The sequence below is a fragment of the Macaca nemestrina genome, chromosome 14 (assembly GCF_043159975.1).
Source record: "Macaca nemestrina isolate mMacNem1 chromosome 14, mMacNem.hap1, whole genome shotgun sequence".
NCBI classification, from domain to species: Eukaryota; Metazoa; Chordata; class Mammalia; order Primates; family Cercopithecidae; genus Macaca; species Macaca nemestrina.
Genome location: NC_092138.1, coordinates 63,890,487 through 63,917,206, shown reverse-complemented (window position 1 = coordinate 63,917,206; position 26,720 = coordinate 63,890,487). Strand labels below are relative to the sequence as shown.

At 52.9% G+C, this 26,720-nt stretch overlaps 3 protein-coding genes and 1 long non-coding RNA gene across 10 annotated transcripts; 3 read left to right on the top strand and 1 right to left on the bottom strand.

The window, feature by feature from the left end:
* Positions 1–4,556: 4,556 nt before the first annotated feature.
* On the top strand, positions 4,557–12,151 carry LOC105485692 (AT-rich interaction domain 3C). Of its 2 annotated transcripts, none has more exons than XM_024794022.2 (7): positions 4,557–4,872; positions 6,741–6,813; positions 8,551–8,734; positions 8,885–9,174; positions 10,371–10,553; positions 10,791–10,880; positions 12,032–12,151. In XM_024794022.2, the coding sequence occupies exons 1-7, from the start codon at positions 4,558–4,560 to the stop codon at positions 12,058–12,060; spliced, it is 1,164 nt and encodes a 387-aa protein (XP_024649790.2). In that variant the 5' UTR covers position 4,557; the 3' UTR covers positions 12,061–12,151. The 2 variants fall into 2 exon arrangements, with proteins under 2 accessions (XP_024649790.2, XP_011746364.3); XM_011748062.3 differs by lacking the exon at positions 12,032–12,151 and adding an exon at positions 11,342–11,852.
* LOC139358158 (uncharacterized) lies at positions 5,223–12,251 on the bottom strand. The gene is made up of 4 exons (XR_011612691.1): positions 12,142–12,251; positions 11,610–11,794; positions 6,075–6,170; positions 5,223–5,313 (listed from the first exon to the last, which is right to left on the bottom strand). It is a non-coding gene; the product is annotated as an uncharacterized lncRNA (long non-coding RNA).
* Positions 12,252–12,374: 123 nt separating this feature from the next.
* On the top strand, positions 12,375–19,363 carry LOC105485693 (dynactin subunit 3). Of its 4 annotated transcripts, none has more exons than XM_071077953.1 (7): positions 12,375–12,531; positions 14,145–14,229; positions 14,934–15,020; positions 16,788–16,871; positions 18,139–18,197; positions 18,779–18,870; positions 19,041–19,363. In XM_071077953.1, the coding sequence occupies exons 1-7, from the start codon at positions 12,436–12,438 to the stop codon at positions 19,093–19,095; spliced, it is 558 nt and encodes a 185-aa protein (XP_070934054.1). In that variant the 5' UTR covers positions 12,375–12,435; the 3' UTR covers positions 19,096–19,363. The 4 variants fall into 4 exon arrangements, with proteins under 4 accessions (XP_070934054.1, XP_070934055.1, XP_070934056.1 ...); XM_011748064.3 differs by having other exon boundaries at positions 12,376–12,531; positions 18,811–18,870; XM_071077954.1 differs by lacking the exon at positions 16,788–16,871 and having other exon boundaries at positions 18,811–18,870.
* Positions 19,364–20,709: 1,346 nt separating this feature from the next.
* Positions 20,710–22,391, top strand: LOC105485690 (ribonuclease P/MRP subunit p25 like). 3 transcript variants are annotated; one of them, XM_011748058.3, is made up of 2 exons: positions 20,710–20,834; positions 21,554–22,391. In XM_011748058.3, the coding sequence occupies exons 1-2, from the start codon at positions 20,724–20,726 to the stop codon at positions 22,079–22,081; spliced, it is 639 nt and encodes a 212-aa protein (XP_011746360.2). In that variant the 5' UTR covers positions 20,710–20,723; the 3' UTR covers positions 22,082–22,391. The 3 variants fall into 3 exon arrangements, with proteins under 3 accessions (XP_011746360.2, XP_011746363.2, XP_011746361.2); XM_011748061.3 differs by having other exon boundaries at positions 20,801–21,036; XM_011748059.3 differs by lacking the exon at positions 20,710–20,834 and adding an exon at positions 20,842–21,082.
* Positions 22,392–26,720: the final 4,329 nt, after the last annotated feature.

Here is a 26,720-nt window from a genome sequence, read left to right as displayed (position 1 = left end):
AGTGCTCGTCCCAAGGTATCCACATAGCCATAGCTCTCTTCCTCCCCTCCTTCAATTCCTGCTCACTGAGTTCTTCAACACTTATATAATATTATCTCTTGCATGGTGATTTTAAATACCTTCACAAAATTTTTTTTGTTTTGTTTTGTTTTGTTTTGTTTTGTTTTTTGAGACGGAGTCTGGCTCTGTCACCCAGGCTGGAGTGCAGTGGCACGATCTCGGCTCACTGCAAGCTCCGCCTCCCGGGTTTACGCCATTCTCCTGCCTCAGCCTCCCGAGTAGCTGGGACTACAGGCGCCCGCCACCTCGCCCGGCTAGTTTTTTGTATTTTTTAGTAGAGACGGGGTTTCACCGTGTTAGCCAGGATGGTCTCGATCTCCTGACCTCGTGATCCGCCCGTCTCGGCCTCCCAAAGTGCTGGGATTACAGGCTTGAGCCACCGCGCCTGGCCCCTTCACAAAATTTTTGATGCTCTGTCCTTCAAGAGGTGAAGCCTAAATTCCTTCCCCTTGAGTGGGCTAGACTCAATTATGTACTTTCACAAATAATGTGGCAGACATAACAGTGTGTGACTTCTAGGACTAGGCCATAAAAAGCATTGCTGCCTAAAGAGTCTCTCTTGGATCATTCTGGGGGAAACCAACTGCCATGTTGAGAGGACATACAACCAATCCTATGGAGAGGCCCACATTGCAGGGAAACAGGCCCCCTGCCAAGGGCCATGCAAGTGAGCCATCTTGGAAGTAGATCCTCCAGTCCCAGTCAAACCTTCAGATGACTGCAGCCCTGGCCAACCTTTTTACTACAGAACCTTAGAGGATAATGAGTCAGAACCATCCAGACCCACAGAATTGTGAGAAAATAAATGTTTTTTGTTTTAAGCTGCTAAATTATGGGGTGATTTGTCACACAGCAATAGGTAACTAATGCGCCCCTTCTGTTCCCCCCAACGCAGCTACATTTTTCTGCATGGTGCTTATCACTATCTGACACACTGTATATTTCCCCCACTTAGAATTGTACCATTATAATAAGGACTTTGTTTTATTTGCTCCTGTGTCCAACAGTGCCTGGCAAAAAAAAAATAATAATAATAATAATAATAAATATGTGTTGGATGAATGAAGCATGGGTCTCTGAAGGTCTAGGTCTGTCTCTGTCTCTGTGAGGTATAGGACCAGACTGTGGGTGTGAGAGGCAGCCTTTCCTTTTCACAGACGAAGAGAGATAAACCAAGTCCCAGTCAAGCATATTCCTTCCCCTCAGCCCTTCCCAGTTGTAGCCCTCCTGGCCCAGACCCCAAAAGGGATTAACTTCGCTTGATTGATTTGGGAGCTGTGGGAGTGACTGCCCAGTCCCTTGCCCGTCAACCCAAACCCTACAAAGCACTCTCCAAACACTCAGAACTGGAATTTCCCCAAGCCAATTCCTACCTTTCCAGGAAGACTCTGACCACCTACCTTTGTCCATGCACCTTCTCTGAACAGACAGGGGAAGCTGTGGTGGGGGAAAGGGAGCAAGCAGGGCACAAGGGTTCTGTGGATCGCTACCCTCTGCTCTCCAGTCTTCCAGTAGACTTCCGGGGCATGTCTGTCTGCCTGGCACATTCACTGATTCTCCCCTCCCAGCATCAGGGAGGGTTGGGCAGAGGAGGAGGCTTGGCTCTGCCCCAGGATACTCACACCAAACAAAGCCACGGGGGAGGAGGCATCAGTACCGACAGGAGCTTCTGGAGGCTGGGGGGTTCTGATGGGCTCAGAGGTCTGAAATCTGAGGTGGAGGACACTGGGGCAGCCAAAGGTATGAATGGGGCTGAGCCTCAGCATGGCCAGGAATGGGCCATAGGGAACCAGGACTTAGTGCTGCAGTAGGAGCTGCGCATAGAAGGGTGCAGAGAAGGGTGGTGGCTGGAGGCAGGGAGAGCAGGGAGGAGGCACCCACCATGGGATCCTGGTCAGAAGAGCTGGTGGTTTGAGCCAGAGCAAGCTGAGGCTGAGAGAAGTGGACTGATTGGGGGAGGACAAGGGAGGAGGGAGGACACAAAGGTCGCGTCAGGATTCCTGCCTTCTGGGTGTGAGGTCAGAAGACAGTCCCTGGTGCCACAGTTTCATACCTATGCAGGTGTCACCCCTACAGACACCTGCTGTTCACTTACACACTTGGCATCACCTCACCTTGCTTTGGTAGGTGGTCCCCTTGGGCACAGGAAGAAATAGGAAGTATGAGGATGCCTGGGAGGAGTGGGGTTCAGGCTGTTCAGAGCAGAAATTCTGAGAAGCCTGCCACTCAGAACCCCCAAATAAGGAACGGCATTTCAGCATCTTGGGAATAGTTTGGGGGAGGGCGTAAAGCAGTGGGCTGAGGGGGTCTGGAGATACACATGTGGGAGTCAGGCACACATGGGTGGAGAATGTGTGTGAACATGGGCGAAGTGCTGTTCACTGTTGAAACAAACCTATGATGAGTACCAGAGGTTCATTACACTATTCACTTGTCTGTGTTTCAAAATTTTCATAATACAGGCTGAGCACGGTAGCTCACGCCTGTATTCCCAGCACTTTGGGTGGCTGAGGTGGGTGGATCACTTGAGGTCAGGAGTTCAAGACCAGCCTAGCCAAAATGGTGAAACCCCATCTCTACTAAAAAGAGAAAAATTAGCCGGGCCTGGTGTTGGGTGCCTGTAATCCCAGCTAATCCCAGCTATTCAGGAGGCCGAGGCAGGAGAATCACTTGAACCTGGGAGGCAGAGGCTGCAGTGAGCCCAGATTGCGCCACTGCACTCCAGCCTGGGTGACAGAGTAACACTCTGTCTCAAAGAAAAACAAAAAGAAAAGAAAAGAAAATGTCCCTAATAGAATGTCAAAAGAGACAAAACCTGTGTGTGGCTGTGTATCTGCATGCGTTGAGTGTGCAGTCAGCTTAAAGACCTCTGAGTGTGTGTAAGTGCATCCTTGTGGGTCCACCACCGTGTGCATGCATGTGTGCAAACCGCAGCATGCCTGCAGTTGGGGACAGCGCGTGGGCAGGGCAGGGGTGGTCAAGGCAAGGGGAGAAGCTTCTATTCTGACCAGACCCTCCACGCACACCCAAGCATCTTGCAGAGGGATTCCCCTCCTGATCGCAGCCTGCCCAGGCCGTTGGCACTGTGGTGACCACGTCACCGAACATGTGAGACTGGGCAGCTGTGCGCCTGAACTTGTGACAAGGTGCGTTGGTGTGTGGACGCGGCTGTTTGTGTGTGGAATCCCAGTGCTGAGTGTGGGTGTCGGGGCACGACTTGTGAGGCTGGGCGGGGCTCTGGTCCAGAGTCCGGTGGCGGTGGAGCCCTCACTTTCGCACGATTCCCCTGCAGCTCTCCAGCGCCCCCTGCCCCCGAAGCTGGCTGGAAGGAAGGTGGGAGACACCTGTTGGGTGGCTGAGAGCGGCAGAGCCCACAGGGGCCTCTCCCCATGCGCCCCGCCCGCCCTGTCCGGCTCGGGTCCCGCCCCCGCGGCCCCCGCAAGCAACGCGGCGAGTGAGCGCACAGCGGCCAGAGGAGCGCAGGGCGGCGGGAGCGCACCGCGGGGACCCAGACGAGGCCAGGGCCGCCAGGGAGGCGGGCAGAGCAAAGGCAGCGCCGTGGAGACGCCGGGGGCAGCGGGCCACGCCAGGCAGGTGAGTGCGGCCGCGGGGCCCCCGGAGCGAGAGAGCGGGGCGTCGCGACTCCGCCACCTCCTGCCCATCCGGTCCCGTGCCCGTCCCAGGCTCTGCCCCACCGCCCTCCATCCCGGCGACTCCTTGGTCCCTGTCCTCTGCCCCTCTCTCCGGCTGTTTTCCCCGTCCTGTCTCAGTCGGTCTCTCTCTATTTCACTATCTCTTTCTAATTTCTCTTTTCTGTCTGCTTCCTGCTGTCTTGGTCTTTCCCTGTCTCTCAACACCTGCCTCACTATTTGTCTATCTCCGCCTCTGTCTCTCCGTTTCTGTCCGTCTCTGAGTTACCTGTCACTTAGGTCTTTTATCTCTTGCTCCTCTACCTCTCTTACCCTCCCTGTCTCTCTACCCAATATTCTATCTCTCTCCATCTCTGTCTCTCTACCCTGTCTCTGCCTGATATTTCTGCCTCTCTGCATCTTGGTCCCTCTCAGTCTCTGTCACCCCACTTCTTTCTCTCCTGTCACCCTGTTCCATCTCTATTTTCACATCTTCCTGTCATTGTCTCTGTCGGACATCCCCCTTCTCCTTTTCTTTCTCTCTCCCTCCCTTCACCATTTCCCGATGTCTCTTGGTCCCTGTCACCCTCCCTGATCTGCTCACTCTTCCAGTCCTCAGTCAATGGCCATTTCTGATTCCCGGGGTCTGGTCCTGTTTCTGTTCACCTCTGGGAAAGCCATCTTTCTGCCTCTTTCCTTGTGACTCCTGCACTTCCCTGAATCCATGATCACCTCCCCCTGTGTTGGGGGCTGTGGGGGCAGCAGGGCCCAGCACCCATAATTCCCTCCCCCACAGGCGGCCCTTTCCTCGGGGTCCCGCCTGGTACCAGGGCCCCCCTCAGCTGGGGGACTGCGCCTGGAAGCTGTCATGGAGGCCCTGCAGAAGCAGCAGGCAGCTCGGCTGGCCCAGGGGGTGGGGCCATTGGCCCCTTCACGCTGGCTGCTGCCACCCGGGCCTCCCCTGCCTGACCACCGGACCCTACAGGCCCCTGAGGGGGCCTTGGGGGAGGTTGGGACTGAGGAAGAGGAAGATGCCGAAGATGAGGAGGAGGGGGAGGAAGCCAGGGCAGAGGAGGAGGCAGCTGAGGAGAACCATCCAGGGGCCCAGGGCCCCAGCTCACCTTCTAGCCAGCCCCCTGGACTCCATCCCCACGAGTGGACCTATGAGGAACAATTCAAGCAGGTAGGACCTACGCCCTCGATGTCCGGCCCTCTCCCCTATCTCCCTCTTCTGGCGAAAGCAGAGCCAGGTGATAGCAGTCTCTGCAAGATGAAAAGAGACACAGAGACACGGAGACCTAGAGAAAGACAGAGGGAAGATTGGAGGATAGTGACAGGGAGGGAAAGACAGATGCCTGGCTAATTTTTTAAAATTTCTTTTGTAAAGACAGGGTCTCCTTGTATTGCCCAGGCTGGTCTTGAACTCTTGAGCTCAAGTGATCCTCCCACCTCGGCTTCCCAAAGTGCTGAGATTACAGGCATGAGCCACCATGCCCAGCCAGGTGTAGGGAAGGCAGTCTGGGGGCTGGGGATTCCTACTTACCACCCTACCTACCTTCTCACACATCAAGTCACAAGGTCATATTCCAGGGACCAGTGGGGGTGTCCCAGTTGCTTCCTCTGTCTTCGGAAGCAGAATGGAGGTTATCACTCCCTTGGCAGGTTGATACACCTCTCCTTTCTTTCCTGTCACATCCCCCTAACCCCAGCCCCATGCAAATCTTCTCCCTGGCCTGAGTTCCATGGATGATAGTTCCCAGCCTGTGATAGCCACTACAGCCGCAGTATGACTATAGGGCTCCTCTGCAACTCAGAATGACAAGACTTCATTCACAGGGCCTTAATCTGAGGTTCTTTCTCCCTGGAGAACCCCTCTGGGTGTTATTCTAAGGACACTACTCAAGGCTGTCACTACAAAGGTGTTACACAGGGCTGTGACTCCAGGTGTGCCATTCTGGTGGTGTTAACTTGTAGGATGTTGGTCTGGGTATATTCAAAAAGTGTTAATCTGTGAGTAGTATTCTGGCATTGGTGTAAAACTGAGTGTTACTCAGGGCTCTGTTCTGGATATATGGCTCTAGAGACTGTTTCTCCTAGGTATAATTCTAGGGGTTATTACTTGGAGAGTGTATGTATTATTTGTGGGTATCCATCTAAGACTTAGGGCTCAGTTTTTGTGGGAATGTGGCTCTAAAGGTGGATCTGGGGCTTATTACTCATGGGTATTTTGTTTGTTTTTTATTCTGAGGACTCTTATGGGGATGATGTGACGGAATATTATCTATAGGTGTTACTCAGGGACTGTTACTCTGGGTCAGTGACTCTAGGGTTGGTTCCCTTGGCTGGTATTCGGGAGTTGATACAGGAGGTGGGACTCCAGATTACCAGGAAGAGTTGAGCTGGTCTGTGGATCCTTCAAACTCTGACCCCACAGGGCCACTGCCTCTCTAGCAGCTTCCGTAGTAGGTAGGGTAACTGCCTCTGAAAGGAAATCAGACCAGAAGATGAGCTGAAGGGCACTGGGTGTCAACCCAGAAGCTTCTGAGCATCACCCTGCCTGAGGGGTGGGTTAGAAGCGTCTCTGCCATTCACTCACCCCCAGCCCTGGCATACAGGGATGTGAACAGCATGAAGTCCTTGCATGAATGAATCAGAGCATCAGATATATGTTTGTCTCCTCAGTCTGGAATACAACCCCAGCCTAGCTTCCTTCCTGGGACTCTAAATTTCCCATGAGGGTGGGGGAAGACTGGGCCCCAGAGGGCAGGCTGAGCCTCCAAGCTCCATCCTGTTCCTCTCTTCCCTTACTCCCTAGATGGGTGGTTTGAACGGCCTAGGGCACCACTACCAGTACCAGTCTCTGTATGTACTAGAAAAGGCACCCCTGCCTGCCCCTAGGCGGAGAGAGCCTAATGCTAATGCCAGGGAGTCCACATTGAGATCCTACTGACTCCTTCAGCTAGAGACCCTTGTTCAGGGTACAACCTGAATTGGGGTCTAGGGAGGGAGGGGGGTCAGCAGAGCTGTAGAATGACCCCAATCCTTCCCCAGCTGTATGAGCTCGATGCAGACCCCAAGAGGAAGGAATTTCTGGATGACCTGTTTAGCTTCATGCAAAAGAGGGGTGAGTGGCATGACGTGGGGGAAGGGCCCTGGAATTGCCCCCTTACCACGTTTGAGGAAACCCGGTTGGGTTCTCCCTGCAGAGGCCTGAGCTTGGCAGCACCTGTCCTTTGGGCCCTCAATAGCGTCTTTAACCTCTGACCCTGCCCCCCTCCTCCACCCCAGGATTAATTAGCGGCCAGCCCACTGGCAGGTTAATGAGTGTGGGATCAATTGGGAGGGTGGGAGGGGGAACTGATGGGAGGCTGGCCTGGGGTGGGAGGGTCCCAGAATCAGAGGGCTGAAAATGCCTTGGTTCTCTGTCAAGGGTCCTTCCTTCAGTCATGTCTTCCCTGTTTTCCCTTGATTAAGGCAGGTTGCACCTCATGTGCTCTACAGCAGGAAGGACTAGGATTAGACTGGAGGAAGGACTTCCCAAGGGGCGGGCTGGGGACTATGTGAGTTGAGGCTGTGCACTATGTGAGTTGAGGCTGTGCAGGAGGAGAAATTCCTTTCCAGGAATGTCAGAGCTGGAGGAGAACGCAAGAAGGGTCTAGGAGGGCATCAGGGTGGGTGGCAGTCCATCACTTCAGCTTCTCCCCAGATTCATGGGACGGAACACTGACTCATTATCTCTCTCTACAAAGCTAATTAACTCACTCAGAGCGCAACCTGATAAGCCGCTAATTAACTGGCTGCACTGTCCGCCCCCCCCCCCTTTTAGTGCAGCTGCTGGCCCACTTCCCGCCCCCGGCCCTCGCCCTAGCCCCAGCACCCGTTTCGGGTCCCTTGCTTCCCTGGGACCCTCAGTAGGGCCCTAAGTCCTTTTGGTTCCCAGGGAGGCCCATTCTGGTTCCAGTGTCCCCTCTCTGGCCCTTCCTCGAGGCCTCCCCTCCACTGGGGTAGCGGGTGTGAACCGATCTCAGCATTGCCTGCCCGCCCCTCCCCACTAGCTCTGCCTCCCTTCGGTCCCTGCCTCCCACCGCTCCAGTTGCAGGGGGAGGGGGTCCCGCGGGGCCGATAATTTTCCCCCATTAATCAGGCCGCAGCTAATTGTTCGAGTCCAAAGGCGCGGCGGAAGGGGACGGGATCGGTAAGGAATTAACTGGGGCCCATCGCTCAGCGCAGACAGGCCCCTTTGTCAGGACTGGCCGGCGGGGGCGGCGCGGGCTGCGGAGTCGGCGGGCCGAGGCGGGAGCTGATTCTTCTCCCGCCGGTCATCCCCCAGCCTTGGGCAGCCACCCGGGGGCTGCTGCTTAGGGGAGGCCGGCTCTTCAGCACTGTCCGGAAGTGCTTCCTGCGGTCTACCCCAGGGGACAGCAAACTAAAGTTTGCAGGCCAAACCCAGCTGCCTGCAAGATAAGAATGGTTTTTACTTATTTAAATAGTTGGGGGACAAAATTAAAAGATGAATAACATCTCCAGACTGGTGAAATTCGAATTTCAGAGTCTATATTATTGGAACACAGCCGCATCCATTCCTTTAGGTATTCTCTATGGCCGCCTTTAGGCTACAATGAGAGCGTTGAGTAGTTGTGACAGAGATCATTTAGCCATCTGGCCTTTTACAGAACTTTGCCCACCCCTGTGCTAGCCTCCTGTCCTTCCTGCTAAAATAGAGGCCCTGGGGTTCCGTGGGCTCTGCCCAAGTCTCCCTCTTTCCCGCCCTCCCCGGGGCTCCCGCCCCGTATCAGTCCCCGGGGATGCTGTAGACAGGGTCTTAGTCTCAGTGTCCTGACTGCAGCCCGCTCCCCACCAGGGACGCCAGTGAACCGCGTGCCCATCATGGCGAAGCAGGTGCTGGACCTGTACGCTCTGTTTCGTCTGGTGACCGCCAAGGGCGGCCTGGTGGAAGTCATCAACCGCAAAGTGTGGCGGGAAGTCACGCGCGGCCTCAGCCTACCCACCACCATCACCTCGGCCGCCTTCACTCTACGCACCCAGTGAGGCCAGGGGCGCTAGCGGAAGGGAAGGGGGCACGGGGTCGGGCTGGGGCGGGGAGGGGAGGGTCCCCGGGCGGGCGTCCGGGTGTGGGACTTGACCAGCTGGGCCCAGACACTCCCACACACTCACCGCCCACTGTCCGCCCCTAGGTACATGAAGTACTTGTACCCGTACGAGTGCGAGACTCGAGCGCTCAGCTCCCCAGGGGAGCTCCAGGCCGCCATAGACAGCAATCGGCGCGAAGGCCGTCGCCAGGCTTACACCGCTACTCCACTCTTTGGCTTGGCAGGGCCGCCCCCTCGGGGCGCTCTGGGCCCTGCCTTGGGTGCCGGCCCCGCCCCTCGGGCGACCCCTTCCAGCCCCGGCCCCGCCCAGGGTTCCGCCTCCGGCCTGCCAGCGCACGCATGCGCTCAGTTGAGTCCAAGCGCTATTAAGAAAGGTGCGAGGGGAGAATGGTGGAGGTTTAAGGGTCTCTGAGGTTTAGGTGGGCGCTAAGATATAGCAACCATTAAAATGTGGGGACTGAGGTCTGGGAGCAGTAAGGTCTGACGGGCCTCTGAAGTTTGGGGGTCACAAAGGTTTAGGGGTCCTGAGGTTTGCGGTCAAATGAGCGCTTTGGGGTATGGGTTACTGAGGTGTGGGGGCTGAAGTTCAGGAAAAGGTCCTTTTTTTTTTTTTTTTTTTGAGACGGCGTCTCGTTCCGTCGCCCAGGCTGGAGTGTAGTGGCTGCAGTGGCGCGATCTCAGCTCACCGCAACCTCCGCCTCCCGGGTTCAAACGATTCTCCTGCCTCAGCCTCCCGAGTAGCTGGGACTACAGGCGCCCGCCACCACGCCCGGCTAATTTTTTTTTTCCTTTGTATTTTTTTTTTTTTTTTTTTTTTTTTGAGACGGAGTCTCGCTGTGTCTCCCAGGCTGGAGTGCAGTGGCGTGATCTCGGCTCACTGCAAGCTCCGCCTCCCGGGTTCACGCCATTCTCCCGCCTCAGCCTCCCAAGTAGGTGAGACTACAGGCGCCCGCCACCACGCCCGGCTAGTTTTTTGTATTTTTAGTAGAGACGAGGTTTCACCATGTTAGCCAGGATAGTCTCGATCTCCTGACCTCGTGATCCACCCGCCTCGGCCTCCCAAAGTGCTGGGATTACAGGCTTGAGCCACCGCGCCCGGCCTTTCTTTGTATTTTTAGTAGAGATGGGGTTTCACCATGTTAGCCAGGATGGTCTCGATCTCCTGACCACGTGATCCGCTCGCCTCGGCCTCCCAAAGTGTTGGGATTACAGGCTTAGCCACCGCGCCCAGCCAGGAAAAGGTCTTTTAATCACAGCAGCTCCATTCCACACCTGTCTACCCAGTGCTCCTATTTGCATATAGTTTGTGCCTCTTGTGACCTGGATTATTTAATAACCAACAGTCGAAAACAACCCCCAAATTCTCTAGACATGTACATTGATCCTTTGGGCTCTAGAGAAAAGCTTCAGCGCTTCCAGACTGAGGCTCTGGATGGGAAGATAGATGGAATGAAGGATGAGAGATTGGTACATGAGCTTGAGTTACCTCTTTTGGTCCCAGGTCTGGGGGAGAACCAAATGCAGAGATGGGTTGGTTTGGCCAGGGGAGCTGAATAACCTGTTCTTCCAGAGGAGAGTGGAATTCCAACCCCTCGCCTGGCACTGCCTGTGGGCCTGGCATTGGGACCTACACGGGAGAAACTGGCACCAGAGGAGCCCCCAGAAAAGAGAGCTGTGCTGATGGGGCCCATGGACCCACCTCGACCTGGCATGCCCCCCAGTTTCCTGCCCCGTGGCAAGGTTCCCCTGAGGGGTGAGGAGGGGTTTGTTGTGAGGGGGCTTCGGGACTGTACACTGAGGGAGGATTGACCCATCACCTGATAGGTGTTAGAGAGGGGGCAGACAGATTCCTTTATAGACAATTGTGTGAGTATACGTGTGGGGCTGAAGTGGAATGGGGGCTGTCTACAGGGATGGAGGGGGGAAATTCTATTAATAAGTCTGAAGTCTGATTCTCCAAAATGTGATTCCTCTGCCCCCTCCTGGACAGAAGAGCGGCTGGATGGGCCTCTTAATCTGGCAGGCAGTGGCATCAGCAGTATCAACATGGCCCTAGAGATCAACGGGGTGGTCTACACTGGTATGGGTACTGCAGGCTGTCTACACTGGCATGGGGTCAGGGGTATTTAGGCTGGCATGGGGATTTTAGACTTCCTCTACTAGCATGAAGTTCAGGGATATCTAAGCTTGCATGGGTAACGTGGGGTTCAGGGGATTGCTAGACTGGCATGGGTTAAAGGGGGTGCCAACATGGCATGGGATCCAAGGCATGACCTCTCTGGCATGAGTACCAGGGGATGTCTGCCTTGTCATGGGCCTATGTATCAGCATAAATATTATTGTTTACCTGTTTGAGGGTATCTACATTAGCAATGGAGTCTCTTACTGACCCAAGGAGCTTGTCCTCATTGGTTTGTGGCAGGGGTACATGTGTAGTGTTCTAGCAACCAGAACACTTACTTTTGTTCCCCTCTTCTGTTTCCATATCCTACCCCCTCCTGCTTGTTTTTGCCCTCTACCATCTCCTCACCCCTTTGCCAGGTGTCCTCTTTGCCCGCCGCCAGCCTGTGCCAGCTTCCCAGGGTCCAACCAACCCTGCACCCCCACCCTCTACAGGGCCCCCTTCCAGCACCTTCCCCTAAGAGGTCCTACTTGAAACTAAGAGTCCCAGCCCCATTGCTGAGTGGGGAGGAGTCCCCCTGCTTTGATTCTTTCCGGCTGCCCACTCTGGGACCCAGCCCTGGGAGGGGACCATACCTCCCATGCCATGTAGACTTAAAACCAAAGTTTCTTTTGATGTTACACCTACCTCACTGTAAAGGGAGGGCACCTCCTCCCCGGCCAATTCCAGCAGCATCTACTAAAGTGTTCTTCCTCCAGTAACCACTATCATCTCCTCATGTGTCCCCTCTGTCAATGTCATCTCTAGAACCCTACCCCTTTGAGTCAGCCTTGCTTCTCTTCAGGAGCCAAGTGAAAGGTTGGGTTGGGGTACTGTGAAAGAGACATCCCTCAGGTCACATCTAGACAATAAAGCTGCGATCCCTCCCTCTCTGATGCCTCCTTTCTTGTTTGGGTATGGGAGGTGGGGAGGAATGATGTGGAACATGGGCTGCCTTGGGCCAGGGCCTTTCAGAGGGGAAGGCAGAATAGCAAAGTTCCGTGAGAATAGAAGAGCTCCGTCTCTTGAATCAGACAACCTGAGTTCAAGCCCCATTTCTGTCCCTATAGTGCTGCGTGACCTTGGGCAAGTTACTTAATCAACTGAACTTTAGAAGACTCCAAAAGTTTATGGTAACTCACGGAGCCTTCTAATGATGTAACTATGGGAATGGACCTACCCTGGAACACGTGCAAACTCAGGGAATGGCGTGGGGAAAGCTCTTTGGCACCCGAAAAGCAAAGGTTGTCTTGACAACCAGGCGCTGGAAGCCGGGGAGGGCTGGCACAGAGCCGTTGCCAAGGTAATCAGCTTTTCACAGCTCCAAGCAGTAAATTCGGGTACTGAAGGGCTGAATCATGACGTCACTTCCTGCATAAAGGGCTGCTCGTGCACTCGGATTGGCTAGCCTTCCTATTTGGACGGACGTCCCACCCTCTGGCCGTTTCCCGGCTGAAGTGGGTCGTTAGTGGAGATGGCGGGTCTGACTGACGTGCAGCGGCTGCAGGCCCGAGTGGAAGAGCTGGAACGCTGGGTGTACGGGCCGGGCGGGGCGCGCGGCTCGCGGAAGGTGAGTAGTCTGGTCCGGTGGTCCCTTTCTGGAACAGAGCAAGAGCGGTCCACTGTCCCGGCCCTCGGGATGCAACCGCTCCTGTCCTGTTCTCCGCAGCCCGGCCTTTGAAATAACAAAGGTCTGGAACCTCCCAGAGCTGATTGGACCCTCGGGGTCCATTGTCATAGGGGGCACTGCGGGTGGTTAAGCCAGCCTGAGAGTGGGCTCAGTACCTACTGTGGCTGAGACGCCACCCTTGCCCTCGCGGGCTGTAGTTGGGGAGACCTGACACACTCGAGAAGCTGACTAATGAGAGTTTCAATAAAAGATGAAGTCCACGATAGGAAGTCCCGTCATGGAGCCCTGCGTAATTAATTGCTAAATGAATTGTGCAGGAAGAGGTCCATGGGACCCATGAGGAGGCAGAGCAGAGGTGGATAAGGAAAGCTCCGAAGGGTGAGAGGTGAGGTCTGAAAGGACCAGGATTAGGAAGGGAAGAGATTGGGTACTGGGTGTTCAGATGTGGACTAGCACTGCTTTATACCAGTGACAGAATTTTGACAACTACGAAGCTCAGGTGCTCTCTCCTCACCTTTCTACTATGGGAAGACCTTTTACTGAAGAACTTCTAATTGCGTGTCAGGCATGTCCTGGAGCTAAGTGCGTCCAAGGTAATGATGTCTGTTTGTACACTAAATGAGGAATTAGTTGTCACTAGCAGACTGTGCTCCCATTTCAGAACTAACTTCTCAAACATTCTCTTCCTTTGGAATCAATGACACTGACCCGCCTGGTTTTCCTTCTACCTCTTAACTACTGCTTCTCAGTGTTATTTGCCTCCTCCCTGGCATTCCTCATCCTCTACTCTAAAAACTGGGTGAGTGCAGTCACTTCCTTAGTCTCTTCCTCTATTTGACCCTTTAATATTGGGATTCTTTACATTCTACCCCTAAACGTTAGGTAGGCTTACTTGCTTCCATGGTGTCAATTACTATTTACATGTCAATATGTCTCAAATGTATATCTCTGGTCCAGATTTCTGTTCTGAGAACCAGACTTTCATGTCCAGTTGTCTACTGGATTTTTCCACTTGGTTATCCAATAGTCATCTCAAACTCAAACTGTATGCTCTTAACTGTACTCTTTTTCTCCCCTAACCTGATTCTCTTCTGTATTCTCTAAGTCAGTGATTGTACCATCATTGGGATCCCAGTTGTTTGGACTCTTCCATCTCTCACACTAAATTTGATGTGGAGGGGATAGGGCTAGAAGTAGGCCAGCCAATCTAGAGGTCATGAAGGCTTGAATGAGGATGCTTGCATTTCTCATGCCCAAACCCAGGGCTTAGGAACCAGAAAATATATTGTGTATACTATATATTCCATAGACTCTAAAATAGTTCATTATCTTCCCCATCAGACTTGAAACTCCCCAAGGAGTACATGATTCTCTGTCTCCACTTTGAGGATACCTGGAAGGTGGGGCTGCATCTCTTTTAATGTTAGAGAAGGGAGGCCAACCTAGATTACTGGGATTCAGGTTTGACAGTCTAGGAGAATGAGGGTTATTTAGCTCTTCCAAGCCTTGAGCCAGGTAGTATATCTTGGAATTAACCACCACTTCCCTTACAGGTGGCTGACGGCCTGGTCAAGGTGCAGGTGGCTTTGGGGAACATTGCCAGCAAGAGGGAGAGGGTGAAGATTCTCTACAAAAAGAGTAAGTGCTTCCATGATGTGCCTGCCTGCCTGACATCCCATCCCTAGGCTTCCTGGGACCTGGCCCTAGCCTTTCAGTTCATTAAGTCACTGGAATAGCCCTTTGGGGATAGAAAGATTATGAGGACATTTACCTGCACCCAATTCGATTGGTAAATTGGGGTGTGCTTTTCTACCTTGTGGCTAAACTTCAAGCCCATGACAGTGTCCTTAGTTATGAGGTAAGAGCTCTACCTGAAAGCTTCTCTTGGTGAAGGAGGGTAGAAAGGGTATGGGATTTCCCAGGCAAAGTTAAGAGGCAGGAAACAAATTAGACACTGAGAGCCTGGTTATGTCAGAGCTAGTAACCTGCTTAGTAACTAGAAATTAGACAAAGCTCTGGCTTGTCTTGTTGACATCTAGGAGAAAAGAGGCCTTCTACCCTTGATAAGGATAGGTCAGTGAGAATGCTGGGGGCCCAGAGTGGTGGTGGCAATTGTGTTTTCAGCTCTGAAGCTTGATGTCAGAAGAGACCTCAAGAGAAGAGAGTGGAGAGATAGGGAAGTGGGGATAAGGAGCCTGGTGGAGCCCTGCTCAAGCAGCACTGTTGGGTATCAGCTCCTCATTGAAGGCTCTCCTCAAGGCTGACCACTTGTCAAACATCCTTCATAAGGCAGTGTTCTACTGCCCAACCCTATTCCATTTCCCATCTCGCTACTTTTCTAGTTGAAGATCTGATCAAGTACCTGGATCCGGAGTACATCGACCGCATTGCCATACCTGATGCTTCTAAGCTGCAATTCATCTTAGCAGGTAATGCTGGACTACATGTGTACATGCATCTGAGGATATGGGTCATTGGGGAGGTTAAGCACAGAGATGGCCTCCCCATCCAGTCTTCTGATGGATACAACCCCTGGATGCTGCTCTCTGGAATTGTGGCCTGGTTCTGGGTTGAGGATCCAGTGGATCCTCTAGTAGACATTGAGTACAGTATACCTCTGGGCCAGCTGCAGGCCATGGTGCCAGCCATAGTGGGAGCTAGTCCAATGTTCTATCAATAGCCTGCCTCTTGGATTTTCCTTCAGAACCTTCCTCACTTCTGCTTACTAGACAGAGGAGCTTCTAGGAAAGGATAGGGGCAGAGAGCATTGCCATTAAAGAAAAGAGAGAGTACTGGCATGAGTTTCACCATCTTTCTTTCATGTGAGAAAGCTCTGCAGTTTCAGAGTTCTAGGCAGGAACTATTGCCTTGGCAATGTCTGCTAATCAGTCAGCCATTCTATAAGCTAGGGTTTTCTGAGCTTTGTTATTCATCCAAAAGATGTATAATGATCATCTACTCTGATCCAGGTTTTTTCCTAGGTGAGGAGGCATACACTGGTGAACCAGAAAGTCCCTGCCCTCGTGTGTACAGCCAGAGCTAGGGGAGACAGGGTCTCTGCTTCAGGGACCTGAGCTTATAACCCAGATGGGAGATCAGTCTCCCAGGAGACTGATCAGTGCAATGCAGCACTGAGGACTGGGTAAGGATGGGCCACTCCTGCTAAAAGGGCCGTCAGAGTTCCCAAAGGGCTCTTGATCAATTGCCATGGCTCAAGCACCAAGTTTAGATATTCTCCTGCACTGACTCTTGAGTCCAGCCTCTCCATCCCTCCCTGTGGCACTGCCTCAGGAATTGTACATCCACTTGCACATGAATGGTTGCACAGTCTCCTAAATCATACTGTCGACCCTAATTTTTCCCTTCCTGCATGTGGTTCAGTCTCACCTTCACAAAAACATGTTTCCAGCATGTCACTTGGCCTACTTTGGAACCTCAGTGTCTTCTGCCTTGTTAGGATAAATTCCTAATTCCATAGTCTGCCATTCACAACCTTTCAGTCTGCCGGGTCTACCTTCCCATCCAACTCTGTTTCCTGTGCTCTCCCTGCTCCAGTTCAGCTAATGGAATTCTTTCTCATCTACTAATTGACAAGCATTCCTGCCTCTAAGCATTTGCACATAACAGTCATCTCTCTTGAATAACCTTCCCACTCTGTGGATTTCAGTGCATTAAAATCCCCTGTGCATATAGGGCCTAGCCCAGATCCTGCTTTCCTCACTGGACTCTTCCATTACTGTCCCAGCAATCCTCCAGCATATAATTGTCTATGCCTCTGAGAGCCCCTGAGCAGAACCTGCCTGGCATAGTCTGCCAATATCTCCTCTTTTAGACCTTCCCAGGGACCCTTGGGTGTGGGGATCCAAGTCTGAAGTACTTTGTATCCTGTGGCGTAAGAGGTGCTCCCTGAGTTTGTTGATAGGAGGCTAGAAAAAGAGGCCTTAAAGTTAAACCTTGGAGAAAGGTAGGATTTGGAGAAATTGAGAGGCTCCTTAGGCTCAGATGGGTCAGACCTGAGGCATCCAGGAGAGTTGGGGGCAGGATGGAAATGTGCACCTAGAGAAGGGGGTAGTGGACAGAGTCACTGTCCAAAGCTCTAGGGCCTAGCCATCTCCCTTGCCAGGTCCTCAGGCCCTTACATGGGCTGAGTAGCAATGTTTGCTTCACTGCAACTATCTTGTCCATTTTTGCTTTAGAGGAGCAGTTTATCCTCTCCCAGGTTGCACTCCTGGAGCAGGTGAATGCCTTGGTGCCCATGCTGGACAGTGCTCACATCAAAGGTATCTCTCTGGGGTTGTAGCTTCCCTACTCTGGTTGGGGAGGTAGGTGGATGGATGGGCAGGACTTTCCTGTGTTTCAGGTTATGTGGATTCGGGTTGGGTCTGTTCCTTATCTTTTTTTCTTTTTCTTTTTTTTTGGACAGAGTCTTACTCTGTCACCCAGGCTGGAGTGCAGTGGCATGATCTTGACTCACTGCCACCTCTGCCTCCCGGTTCAAACAAACCTCCCACCTCAGCCTCCCAAGTAGCTAGGATTACAGGTGTGTGCCACCACACCCAGCTATTTTTAGTAGAGATGGGGTTTCACCATGTTGGCCAGGCTAGTCTCAAACTCCTGGCCCCATGTGATCCACCGCCTCGGCTTCCCAGAGTGCTGGGATTATAGGTGTAAGCTACTGTGCCTGCCTGTTCCTTATCTTTATCCTCACCCTGAGGTACTTGCCACATCCATGAATTAAAATTACCAGGGTAGAGAGCCCAGTTTTAGGACCTCAGACAATTTGGGCCTGAGAACACTAGCCTAAGTTCTAGCAGTCCCCAGCTCTGAGAATTCCTTCTACCATCTACCTACCCCCAAGCATCTCTCCTTCAAGGTGCTGCAGAACCCAGATTTTACTATGAGAGTCTCTGCCAGGTCCGTGAATGTATGTGAATTCTTTTTGCTGCACTGCTGAGACAGTCCCTGGGCCTGGACTTTGACAAGCAGACAGTGGCTTTAATTAAATCCAGATATCCATCTTGTCTGTCTCTGGAGGTATTTTTCCCAGCTCCCCCTCCCTACTCCTGATCAGCTGCCTGCTAAATATCTGACAGCCTTAAGCTTTGAGTCCAGCATGGTGGCCAACCCTCGGGCTGTTGGATTCCAGCTTAGGGACCTGGCATCCATCTTCAGGCTCCCTGTTCCCTAGACCAGGCAGACCTGGCCCCACTGGGCTGAGAGCAAAGGGACAGGTCCTATGATAGCCAAAGCTCTCTTTACCTGGTCCTGCTTATAGCACTGGGGTGGTGGTAGGGAGCAACACTGGGAACCCCAAGGTTTTGTCTTCTCCTTAGGACACGTATCTTCCCCTTCCCTATGGGTCCTGGAGTAAGACTGGAGTGGGCAAGGAGCCCCCACTGCCACCTCCAGCTGCAGCAGTCAATGAAGTCTGGCGTTTGTTTAGCTTCTCCACTCAATACTCTAATCCTGCCAAAGACCTAATAGACTATTGAGCAGTCCCGGGGGAGGGCACAAGCATCATCCAGCAGTGTGCGTTGTGTTTTACAGCCGTTCCTGAGCATGCCGCCCGCCTGCAGCACTTGGCCCAGATCCACATTCAGCAGCAGGTATGGGAGGGGAGAGGACTAGAAGGGAAGATAGAGGTGGCACAGCACCTCATCCCCACTCATGCCACCTCGGGAAGCAGCTTCAGGCCCTTCTGTTGTAAGCTCAGAAGAAACTTTGAGGTTTATCCTTTATCTTGCATGTGCCCCAGGGAGGTAAAGGGACTTGCCTAGGTTCATGTCCAAACCTTCTGCCTCCCAGAGCAGGACTTTACTGAGACACTATAAGGTTGAGGCTGGGAGGTACCCAAGAATTCCTGGGGATTGTATGTCCTTGACTGTGGGTAGAGGAGCTCTTTTTTCACTATTCCCAGGCCCTAGTGTAAAGTTCAAAGAGAGTTCAGAAATAAGGACAGAAGAAGAGGAGACATATACTAGGGGGAATGTTTACTTAATGTATGGCCACTCCCTTTCCCATCAGTCTTTGGACTGCTGTTAGGGCACCCATCCTGGAGCCTGCAAGTGCTCCCATAGCCATTTGCTCCTTTGGCTTTGGGGTTAAGCATCATCTTTTTTTAGGCTCCATGGGGAGTGGGAGTCCCTGATAAGGCAGGAAGTTTAGTGGAAGATGTGGGCTTTGCCAGGCTCCTTTCTGTGCTACACTTTGGCCCTACAGGACCAGTGTGTGGAGATCACTGAGGAGTCCAAGGCTCTCCTGGAGGAATACAACAAGACTGTATCCTTTCTGCTCAACTAGGACCCTAATGGGTGCTGTCCCTAAGCCCTGTCCTTTTGTTCCACCTCTAGCGTTCTCTCATCCTATCCCACCCACCTATGTTTGCCTGTTCCCCACTTTCCATGCACTTCCTCACTCAGACTCCTATTCTCACCTTGACCTACAACCAGACAATGCTTCTATCCAAGCAATTTGTGCAGTGGGATGAGCTACTTTGCCAGCTAGAGGCCGCCAAGCAAGTGAAGCCAGCAGAGGAATGACAGCTGCTCCCCATCCCAAGGTGGGCCTGGGCAGTCAGGCTCCAGGGCCCTATGCCAACCTGTCTTTGTTACAAGGCAGAGGAAGCTTTGTATTTATTGGATTCAAGGCCCACCTCTCTACTCAGGTGGAGCTCTAAAGTTGGAGGTCAGGTGACCTGAGGTTTGTAGTTTGCAACACCCACCCTCCCCCCCATCAGTGTTCTTATTCCAGTGACAATAAACCATAGAGATGACTGGAGGAGTGTGCTAGCTTCTTGGTCTAGGATGGGGGTGGTGGGGGGCAGAAGTGGCAGCCTGCCTAATCGTTGGACTGGGAACTAAACTCATCCTGGTTTGGCTTTCTGACAGGTGTAGAGCTCTGAAGATGAAGGCTCTCATTTGATTGTGTGAATAGGATATTCGTTTATCCCATATTTACCAAGAAGAGACCCCCAAATATCAGATGATGGGAGTAGATAGGGCTCACCTAATCCCTGCCCTGCACAGGCTAGCAGGATAGACAGTACAGGAAAAGGGCGGTCCTATCAGGTGGACACAGAAGAAAAAAGGGACTGAAGGGACCTGGTGAGTGATATCCAGGGACTTTCAGAGCCAAGGGAGCAGCATGTGCAAAGGCCTTTAAATTTCTCTCTTGGGAGGCTACCTGCTACCACTAGCCGAGAAGGGCAGCCTAAGAAGTTTGGATGCAGGAAGTTTTGGTCCTGGGGAGGAGAATTGGGGAAGTAGGGGCGCTGGGGCAAGCATGTTGAGAAACAGATTGGCACCGTACTCCACCAAATGTTTGCTGCCCCCTTGTGGTCTCAGGGAGTGCTCTGGCTCCAGACCCTTTTTCCAACGGCCCGCTGGCCGCCCAGCCTGTGCGACCTCTCCGGCACCTCAAATTCAGCGTGTCCAAACCGCTCTGAAATCTGGGAGTCATCCTAGCTCGGAATTTCCTACTTCTCTGTCCAAACAGTGGCCAGCTCGTCACTGAACCTACCTACTAGTATCTCCCAACTTAATCTTTTTTCCATTCCCACTACGATTTCTCTGGTTCATTAATGTAACAAATCATTTAACAAATATTTGAGCGCCGGTCATACGCCAGGCACCATACTAGGCTCCGTGGGCACCCCCGCCCCCTCAGCCTCCAGACTCCGTGGCAGGTGTCGTCAGGGGCTGCGGCCCGATTTCCCCATCACTCCCTCCTGGGCTCCCTTCACAAGATCTGGTTCGACTGGCCCCTGGAGAACCCCCGTGGTCTGCCAGCGCCCACAGGATGAGGTCGAAGTTCAGAAGTCGGTAACTAAGGCTCTTGCCCGTGCAACAGCAGCCACTCCAAACTGACGCCTTTGTTCGCACCCACGGTGAAACCCACTGCTCCCGCTTTGCTCAACAGCTAACACCAGTCCTCCCATCTTTAAAGTCCAGATCCCCCTCCTTAAGATGCAGGAGTTCCCTGACGGCCGCTCCTTTCTACGGCAGGGAATTACCCTGCCTCCTTCCGGGCGTAACAGCGGAGGCTGCGCTCGTTTTCCCACATCCACTGGGACTGGTCCGGGGCGTCCTGGCCGGCGGGTTTCCCGGGCGGAGATGCCTAAGGTCCAGTCCCTCATGCCCCGCCCCTCATGCCCCGCCCCCTCGGGGCGTGCGCGGCCCCGCGGCCTTAGCGCACTCCGGGCCCGTGCGCCATCTTGGCTCCGGATCGTGCGTGAGGCGGATTCGGTGAGAGCCGGAACCGGGCGGGCAGAGGGATACTCGGAGGGTGGGAGGACGCCTGCTGCTTGGCTGCAGCGGCCGGCAGGACCCTGGAAGCGACCGTGGCTATGGAAACGGCCAAGGCTGTCTTGGAATAGCCTGAGCAGCCCTCCGAGTCGAGCCTCTGCCCCCGTTTCTGAGTGACCTGGGTTGATATGGATCGACCCTGGTAATCTCTGGGAGAGGGGCTCAGTTCTGTTTGGGGGCAGCACTGGGTAAGAGTTCTTGGCTGTTTCCCGGGGGGGCCTGGGGCTAAGGGCCTTGTCCCTGTCCTTGTGAGGAGCGCTCTCTATTGGTATTAATCTGGGGTGAGGGTTCCAGGCCCTGTTCCAAGGAGTCCAGGATAAGGGGGGCTAGGCCCCAGTCCGGGAGAGTTTGGGATGAGGGGGCCTGGCACTATCCCAAAGAGCTCAGTGTTTGGGGAGTTTGGTCGTGCCTCTGGGACTCCAGGATTGGAGGTGGGGGTGTTATGGCCCTTGTAGAGGAACGGAGTGTATGGGGTACAGCCCTTTCCCGGACAGCGGCAGGCATGGCCCTTGTCACAAGATGCTAAGGACGAGGGGACATGATCCTGTTTCTGGGAAGTCTGGAACGGGGAGCAGGGCCATATCCTGAATGGAGATAGGGGATGGTGGACAGTGACTTGGGACATATTGCTTAGCACTCATCTGATGCCTTCCCTGCAGTGGGCAGCGAGAGTCACATTCAAGACAGCAAGCAGGATGGAGCACTACCGGAAAGCTGGCTCTGTAGAGCTCCCAGCGCCTTCCCCAATGCCCCAGCTACCTCCTGATACCCTTGAGATGCGGGTCCGAGATGGCAGCAAAATTCGCAACCTTCTGGGACTGGCTCTGGGTCGGTTGGAGGGCGGCAGTGCACGGCATGTGGTGTTCTCAGGTTCTGGCAGGGCTGCAGGAAAGGCTGTCAGCTGCGCTGAGATTGTCAAGCGGAGGGTCCCAGGCCTGCACCAGCTCACGAAGCTACGTTTCCTGCAGACTGAGGACAGCTGGGTCCCAGCCTCACCTGACACAGGGCTAGACCCCCTCACAGTGCGCCGCCATGTGCCTGCAGTGTGGGTACTGCTCAGCCGGGACCCCCTGGACCCCAATGAGTGTGGCTACCAACCCCCAGGGGCACCCCCTGGTCTGGGTTCCATGCCCAGCTCCAGCTGTGGCCCTCGTTCCCGAAGAAGGGCTCGAGACACCCGATCGTGAAGACCTGCTGAGCCAGCCTGTTCTCCAGGCCTGAATGTCTGGGATGCTTGTGCCTTTTTCTGAGAAGCCCTGTGACTGTGCAAATCCCCATCAAGGTTTGAGTCCACAGAAGTGGACTTCCCTGTCATGCTTTCCCTTCCCTCTAGCATGTGGGAAGGGACTGCTGTGAAGAGTGACAGGTGTGGGGCCTCTGCCAAGTTTCGCGTTGCTCAATAAGGGCTTACTCTGCCTTCTACCTACAATGCATCTGAACTGCCTTCTGAAAGAGGTCCAGGGAGGGATTTAGGAAATAAAGTTTCTACCTATTTGATGAGCCTCTACTCAGCCTGCTATGTGGAGTGGGATTAGAGAAATGGGAGTCCCTAGCCTTACCCCCTGGGAGCTGATCCGGTGAAGACAGAGGAAGAGTAGGCTCAGGATGTTGCTGGGAGAATCTAGTGTGGACAAGAAGCCTCAGTCAGTACTAAATATATCTAATTCCCTGGGTAGTTATTTAATCCTGCTTTGGCCTGGTTTAGGAACACTGCCAGGTCAGACATTTCTCTCTACATCTGCAACTTACAGTATAGTATAGTGGTTGTGAGCATGGACTCTGGTACCAGTCTGCCTGCGTTTCAATTCTGGTCTGCCACTTACTAGCAAGTTACTGCTCTGTGTCTTAGTGGTCTTATCCATAAAACAGGAATACAATAGTGCTTATCACATAGGGTTGTTATGAGATTAAATAAGGAAATATACATATATGACATTTAGATATCACCTTGGCACATAGTGCTATTGTTAATTGCTATTATCGTTATTAATGATTTACCTATCCCAAATGCAACAACTGTTTCACACCTCCTTCCCTCCAGCTTCCTTGTCCCAGTCTCAGCTATGGAGCTGGATTCCTGCTTTAAAGAGATAGAGGCCTTCCGAACTCCCTCATGTTCCATCTTCACCTACAGACCTATCTGTATAAACATTTATCCTCAACTCCACTAGTTTGCAAACATGCTTTTTCCTGTCTTAGAAACATATCTTTGGGTTGGGCACAGTGGCTGATGCCTATAATCCCAGCACTTTGGGAGGCTGAGGCAGGAGGATTGCTTGATCCCAGGAGTTGGGGACCAGCCTGGGCAACATAGTAGTGAGACCCTGCCTCTACAAAAACATCTAAAAATTAGCTAGGCACCTTTAGTCCCAGCTACTTGGGAGGCTGAGGTGAGAGGATCGCTTGAGCCCGGGAGGTTGAGGCTGCAGTGAGCCATGATTGTGCTACTGCACTTTGGCCTGGATGACAGAGTGAGACCCTGTCTCAAAAACAGAAAATAGGCTGGGCGCAGTGGCTCACACCTGTAGTCCCAGCACTTTGGGAGGCCAAGACCAGCCTGGTCAACTTGGTGAAACCCCATCTCTACTTAAAATACAAAAAATTAGCTGGGCATGGTGGTGCGTGCCTGTAATCCCAGTTACCTGGGAGGCTGAGGCAGGAGAATAGCTTGAACCCAGGAGGCGGAGGTTGCAGTGAGCTGGGATTGCACCACTGCACTCCCGCCTGAGTGACAGAGCAAGACTCCGTCTTGAAAAGACAAAATAGGCCTGGCATGGTGGCTCACCCCTGTAATCCCAGCACTTTGGGAGGCCAAGGAGGGTGGATCATGAGGTCAGGAGTTCGAGACCAGCCTCGCCAGCATGGTGAAACCCCCTCCCTACTAAAATACAAAAATTAGCTGGGCATGGTGGTGTGCACCTGTAATCCCAGCTACTTGGGAGGCTGAGGCAGGAGAATCGCTTGAACCCGGGAGGCAGAGGTTGCAGTGAGCCGAGATCATGCCATTGCACTCCAGCCTGGGCAATAGAGTGAGACTCCATCTTAAAAAAAAAAAAAAAAAAAAAAAAAACAAGACTGGGCACGGTGGCTCACGCCTGTAATTCCAGCACTTTGGGAGGCTGCAGTGGGCAGATAACAAGGTCAGGAGTTCGAGACCACCCCGACTAACATGGTGAAACCCTGTCTCAACTAAAAATTCAAAAAAAATTAGCCAGACCTGGTGGTGGGCGCCTGTTATCCCAGCTACTTGGGAGACTGAGGCAGGAGAATCGCTTGAACCCAGGAGGCAGAGGTTGCAGTGAGCCGGTGAGATTGCACCACTGCACTCCAGCCTGGGCAACAGAGCAAGACTCCGCAAACAAAACAAAAAAGGCCGGACACGGTGGCTCATGCCTGTAATCCTAGCACTTTGGGAGGCCAAGGCAGGCGGATCACCAGGTCAGGAGATCGAGACCATCCTGGCTAAGACAGTGAAACCCTGTCTCTACTAAAAATGTAAAAAATTAGCCAGGCGTGGTGGTGGGCGCTTGTAGTCCCAGCTACTCGGGAGGCTGAGGCGGGAGAATGGCGTGAACCCTGGAGGCGGAGCTTGCAGTGAGCCGAGATTGCGCCACTACACTCCAGCCTGGGCGACAGAGCGAGACTCCGTCTCAAAACAGAAAGAAAAACAAAACAAAAAACCCCCACCTCAATCCCACATATCTCTCCAGGTCTCATCCTTGCCTTTTTTCCCTTTGCTGCTCCTTTTCTGCTTCACCTTGGCCTTAAACTCTCAGGGTCAGGGGCATGAGAAGAGAAGTGAAGGTTGCATTAGTAGCAGGGGGTGCTGCGGGAACTAGAGCAGGATTATGGGCAGTAGTGAACTCTGAAGAATTGAATCGGTTGGATCTCCCATGGATCTTGAGATTTTCTCCAATGTGTCCAGCAGCCTGGGTGTCCAGTCAGGAAAGCAGAAGGTTGGGGTTCTTCTGGGCTCACATTGTAGTAGAATGTGTAGTAGAATGGTCCTAGCAATGTAAGGATGTTGCACTTAGCTGAGACCAGGCAGGAGGGATTGAGAGGGAGAGAGAATCGGAGGACTGAAGGCCTTGATAAGGGCTTAGAGGAGGGGTGAGGTGACCACAGGGCCAGCAGGCAGTGGTCAAAACTTTAAATACTGCATCCTTTGCTTTCAAAGATAGGTTAGCTCTGAGTGATGTGGAGGACACTGGGGAAGGGGTACGTGATGAGGATTCAGAGGAGATTAGGAGAGAAAACCTCAGTGGCTGCCGAGCCAGATCTCTCAAATGCACAGGGTCATGAAGCATCTCATACACTCCTAAAGGGAATTATGGCTGTAGTGGCAGTGACTCAGGTGTCTTGCTGCCAGCAACTGACTGACTTCCCCCATTCTCCTCTCAGCTAATTCAGGGATTTTGTTCCCTCTCCGCTTCTGCATACTGCTTTTTCTCTGAACATCTTCACTTGTGTGTCTTCTGCCATCAGCAGTTCTGTGAGTAGCATTGGATCTCCGGAGCTTTGAGGCCAGGCTACCTTGCAGACTATTGACCTCTGGCTGATGATCTCATCCCATCTGCTGATGGCCAAGGTGGAGGGATCACATGGAATAATCATGGTGATCTGTGCCGAAGGTGGCATTGCGAGCTCTGGAGTCCCAGGAGGGGCATTTTCTCTCCCTCTTTGGTCTCTACAGGGCCCAGCTGGGGCCTGCAGGAGGAATGGCAGGGAGGGGACCAGAGACATGAGCCCTTTGGAGTCAGAAAGGCTGATCAACTTTACAAGAGAGCACAAGAGTTGTGTCTAGTTCTGTCCACTTTCTCCTTAATTCACTGCAGTGTGGCTTCTGCCACCATAAGGTCATGTCTTGGCACAAAAGGTAAGGAAGTAGAGACAGCTCTTTCAAGAAATTGGATTGTGAATGGGTAGAAAGGGGTGATAGACAGCAGGAGAGGAATGTGGAGTACAGAGTGTTGGGTTTTGTTTTTGTTGTTATTATGGTTGTTGTAGTTTTTAATATACTAGCAGGGACTTGAGCATGTTTATAGGCTGACAGACGGAAGAAGCCAGTAGGGAAAGAAATGAAGGATGCAGGAGATTGTGGATAACTCACAGCATGAGGTTCCTGAGCAGGTAAAAGTGAATGGGATCCAGAAGCATGGAGGTAAGGGCCTCCCAAGCGAAGAGGAGGGATGACTTCCTGTAACAGGAGGGATGGAGTTGAGGGGACAGATATGTATGCAGATAGGTCTAGAGGTGAAGATGGGACATGAGGGAGTTCAGAAGGCCTCTATCTCCTCAAAGCAGGAGTCCAACTCCATAGCTGAGAGTGGGGCGAGCAAGCTAGAGGGAAGGATGTGTGAGATAGTTGTTGCAGTTGGGAGAGATGACTAGGAGAGGTACAGGAGGATGACCAGGCAGGGCTAAAAGCCCAGTGTAGGCTTTTGACCATGAACTTGTAGGGTCATTGGTCAGGGTGTGTGAGCTCTAGCAGCACCCACAGGATAGGTGAGGACTCAGAAAAAGCACAGTTACATTCTTCCAGACTGACTTTAAGACAGGTAGGAATGATGGAAAATGCATGAGGAGACTAGCAAGAGAGTACATGTAGTGAAGGACCGAGGCATCCAAACTGGGCCAGGAGGGAAGTGAGGGAAAGGGGACAGGAGTCAGTGGCCTGGAGATCCCCATGAAGATGGGGTGGAGTGAGATGGACTATCCTAGGACAGGAACGTTGTAGCTGTATGGTTTCCTAGGCTGCCGTAACAAAGTGCCACAAACTGGGGGGCTTAGAACAACAGAATTTATTGTCTCACAGTTCTGGAGCTG

Excerpts from the sequence above, each read along its gene's own strand:
- LOC105485692 (XM_011748062.3), top strand. The coding sequence starts at position 4,558 with ATGGAGGCCCTGCAGAAGCAGCAGGCAGCTCGGCTGGCCCAGGGGGTG. Across the intron at positions 10,554-10,790 it reads TGGCAAGGTTCCCCTGAGGG|AAGAGCGGCTGGATGGGCCT; the intron begins GTGAGGAGGGGT and ends CCTCCTGGACAG. Across the intron at positions 10,881-11,341 it reads CAACGGGGTGGTCTACACTG|GTGTCCTCTTTGCCCGCCGC; the intron begins GTATGGGTACTG and ends CCCCTTTGCCAG.
- LOC105485693 (XM_011748064.3), top strand. The coding sequence starts at position 12,436 with ATGGCGGGTCTGACTGACGTGCAGCGGCTGCAGGCCCGAGTGGAAGAG. Across the intron at positions 14,230-14,933 it reads GAAGATTCTCTACAAAAAGA|TTGAAGATCTGATCAAGTAC; the intron begins GTAAGTGCTTCC and ends CTACTTTTCTAG. Across the intron at positions 15,021-16,787 it reads GCTGCAATTCATCTTAGCAG|AGGAGCAGTTTATCCTCTCC; the intron begins GTAATGCTGGAC and ends TTTTTGCTTTAG.
- LOC105485690 (XM_011748058.3), top strand. The coding sequence starts at position 20,724 with ATGCCCCGCCCCTCATGCCCCGCCCCCTCGGGGCGTGCGCGGCCCCGC. Across the intron at positions 20,835-21,553 it reads TCGTGCGTGAGGCGGATTCG|TGGGCAGCGAGAGTCACATT; the intron begins GTGAGAGCCGGA and ends CCTTCCCTGCAG.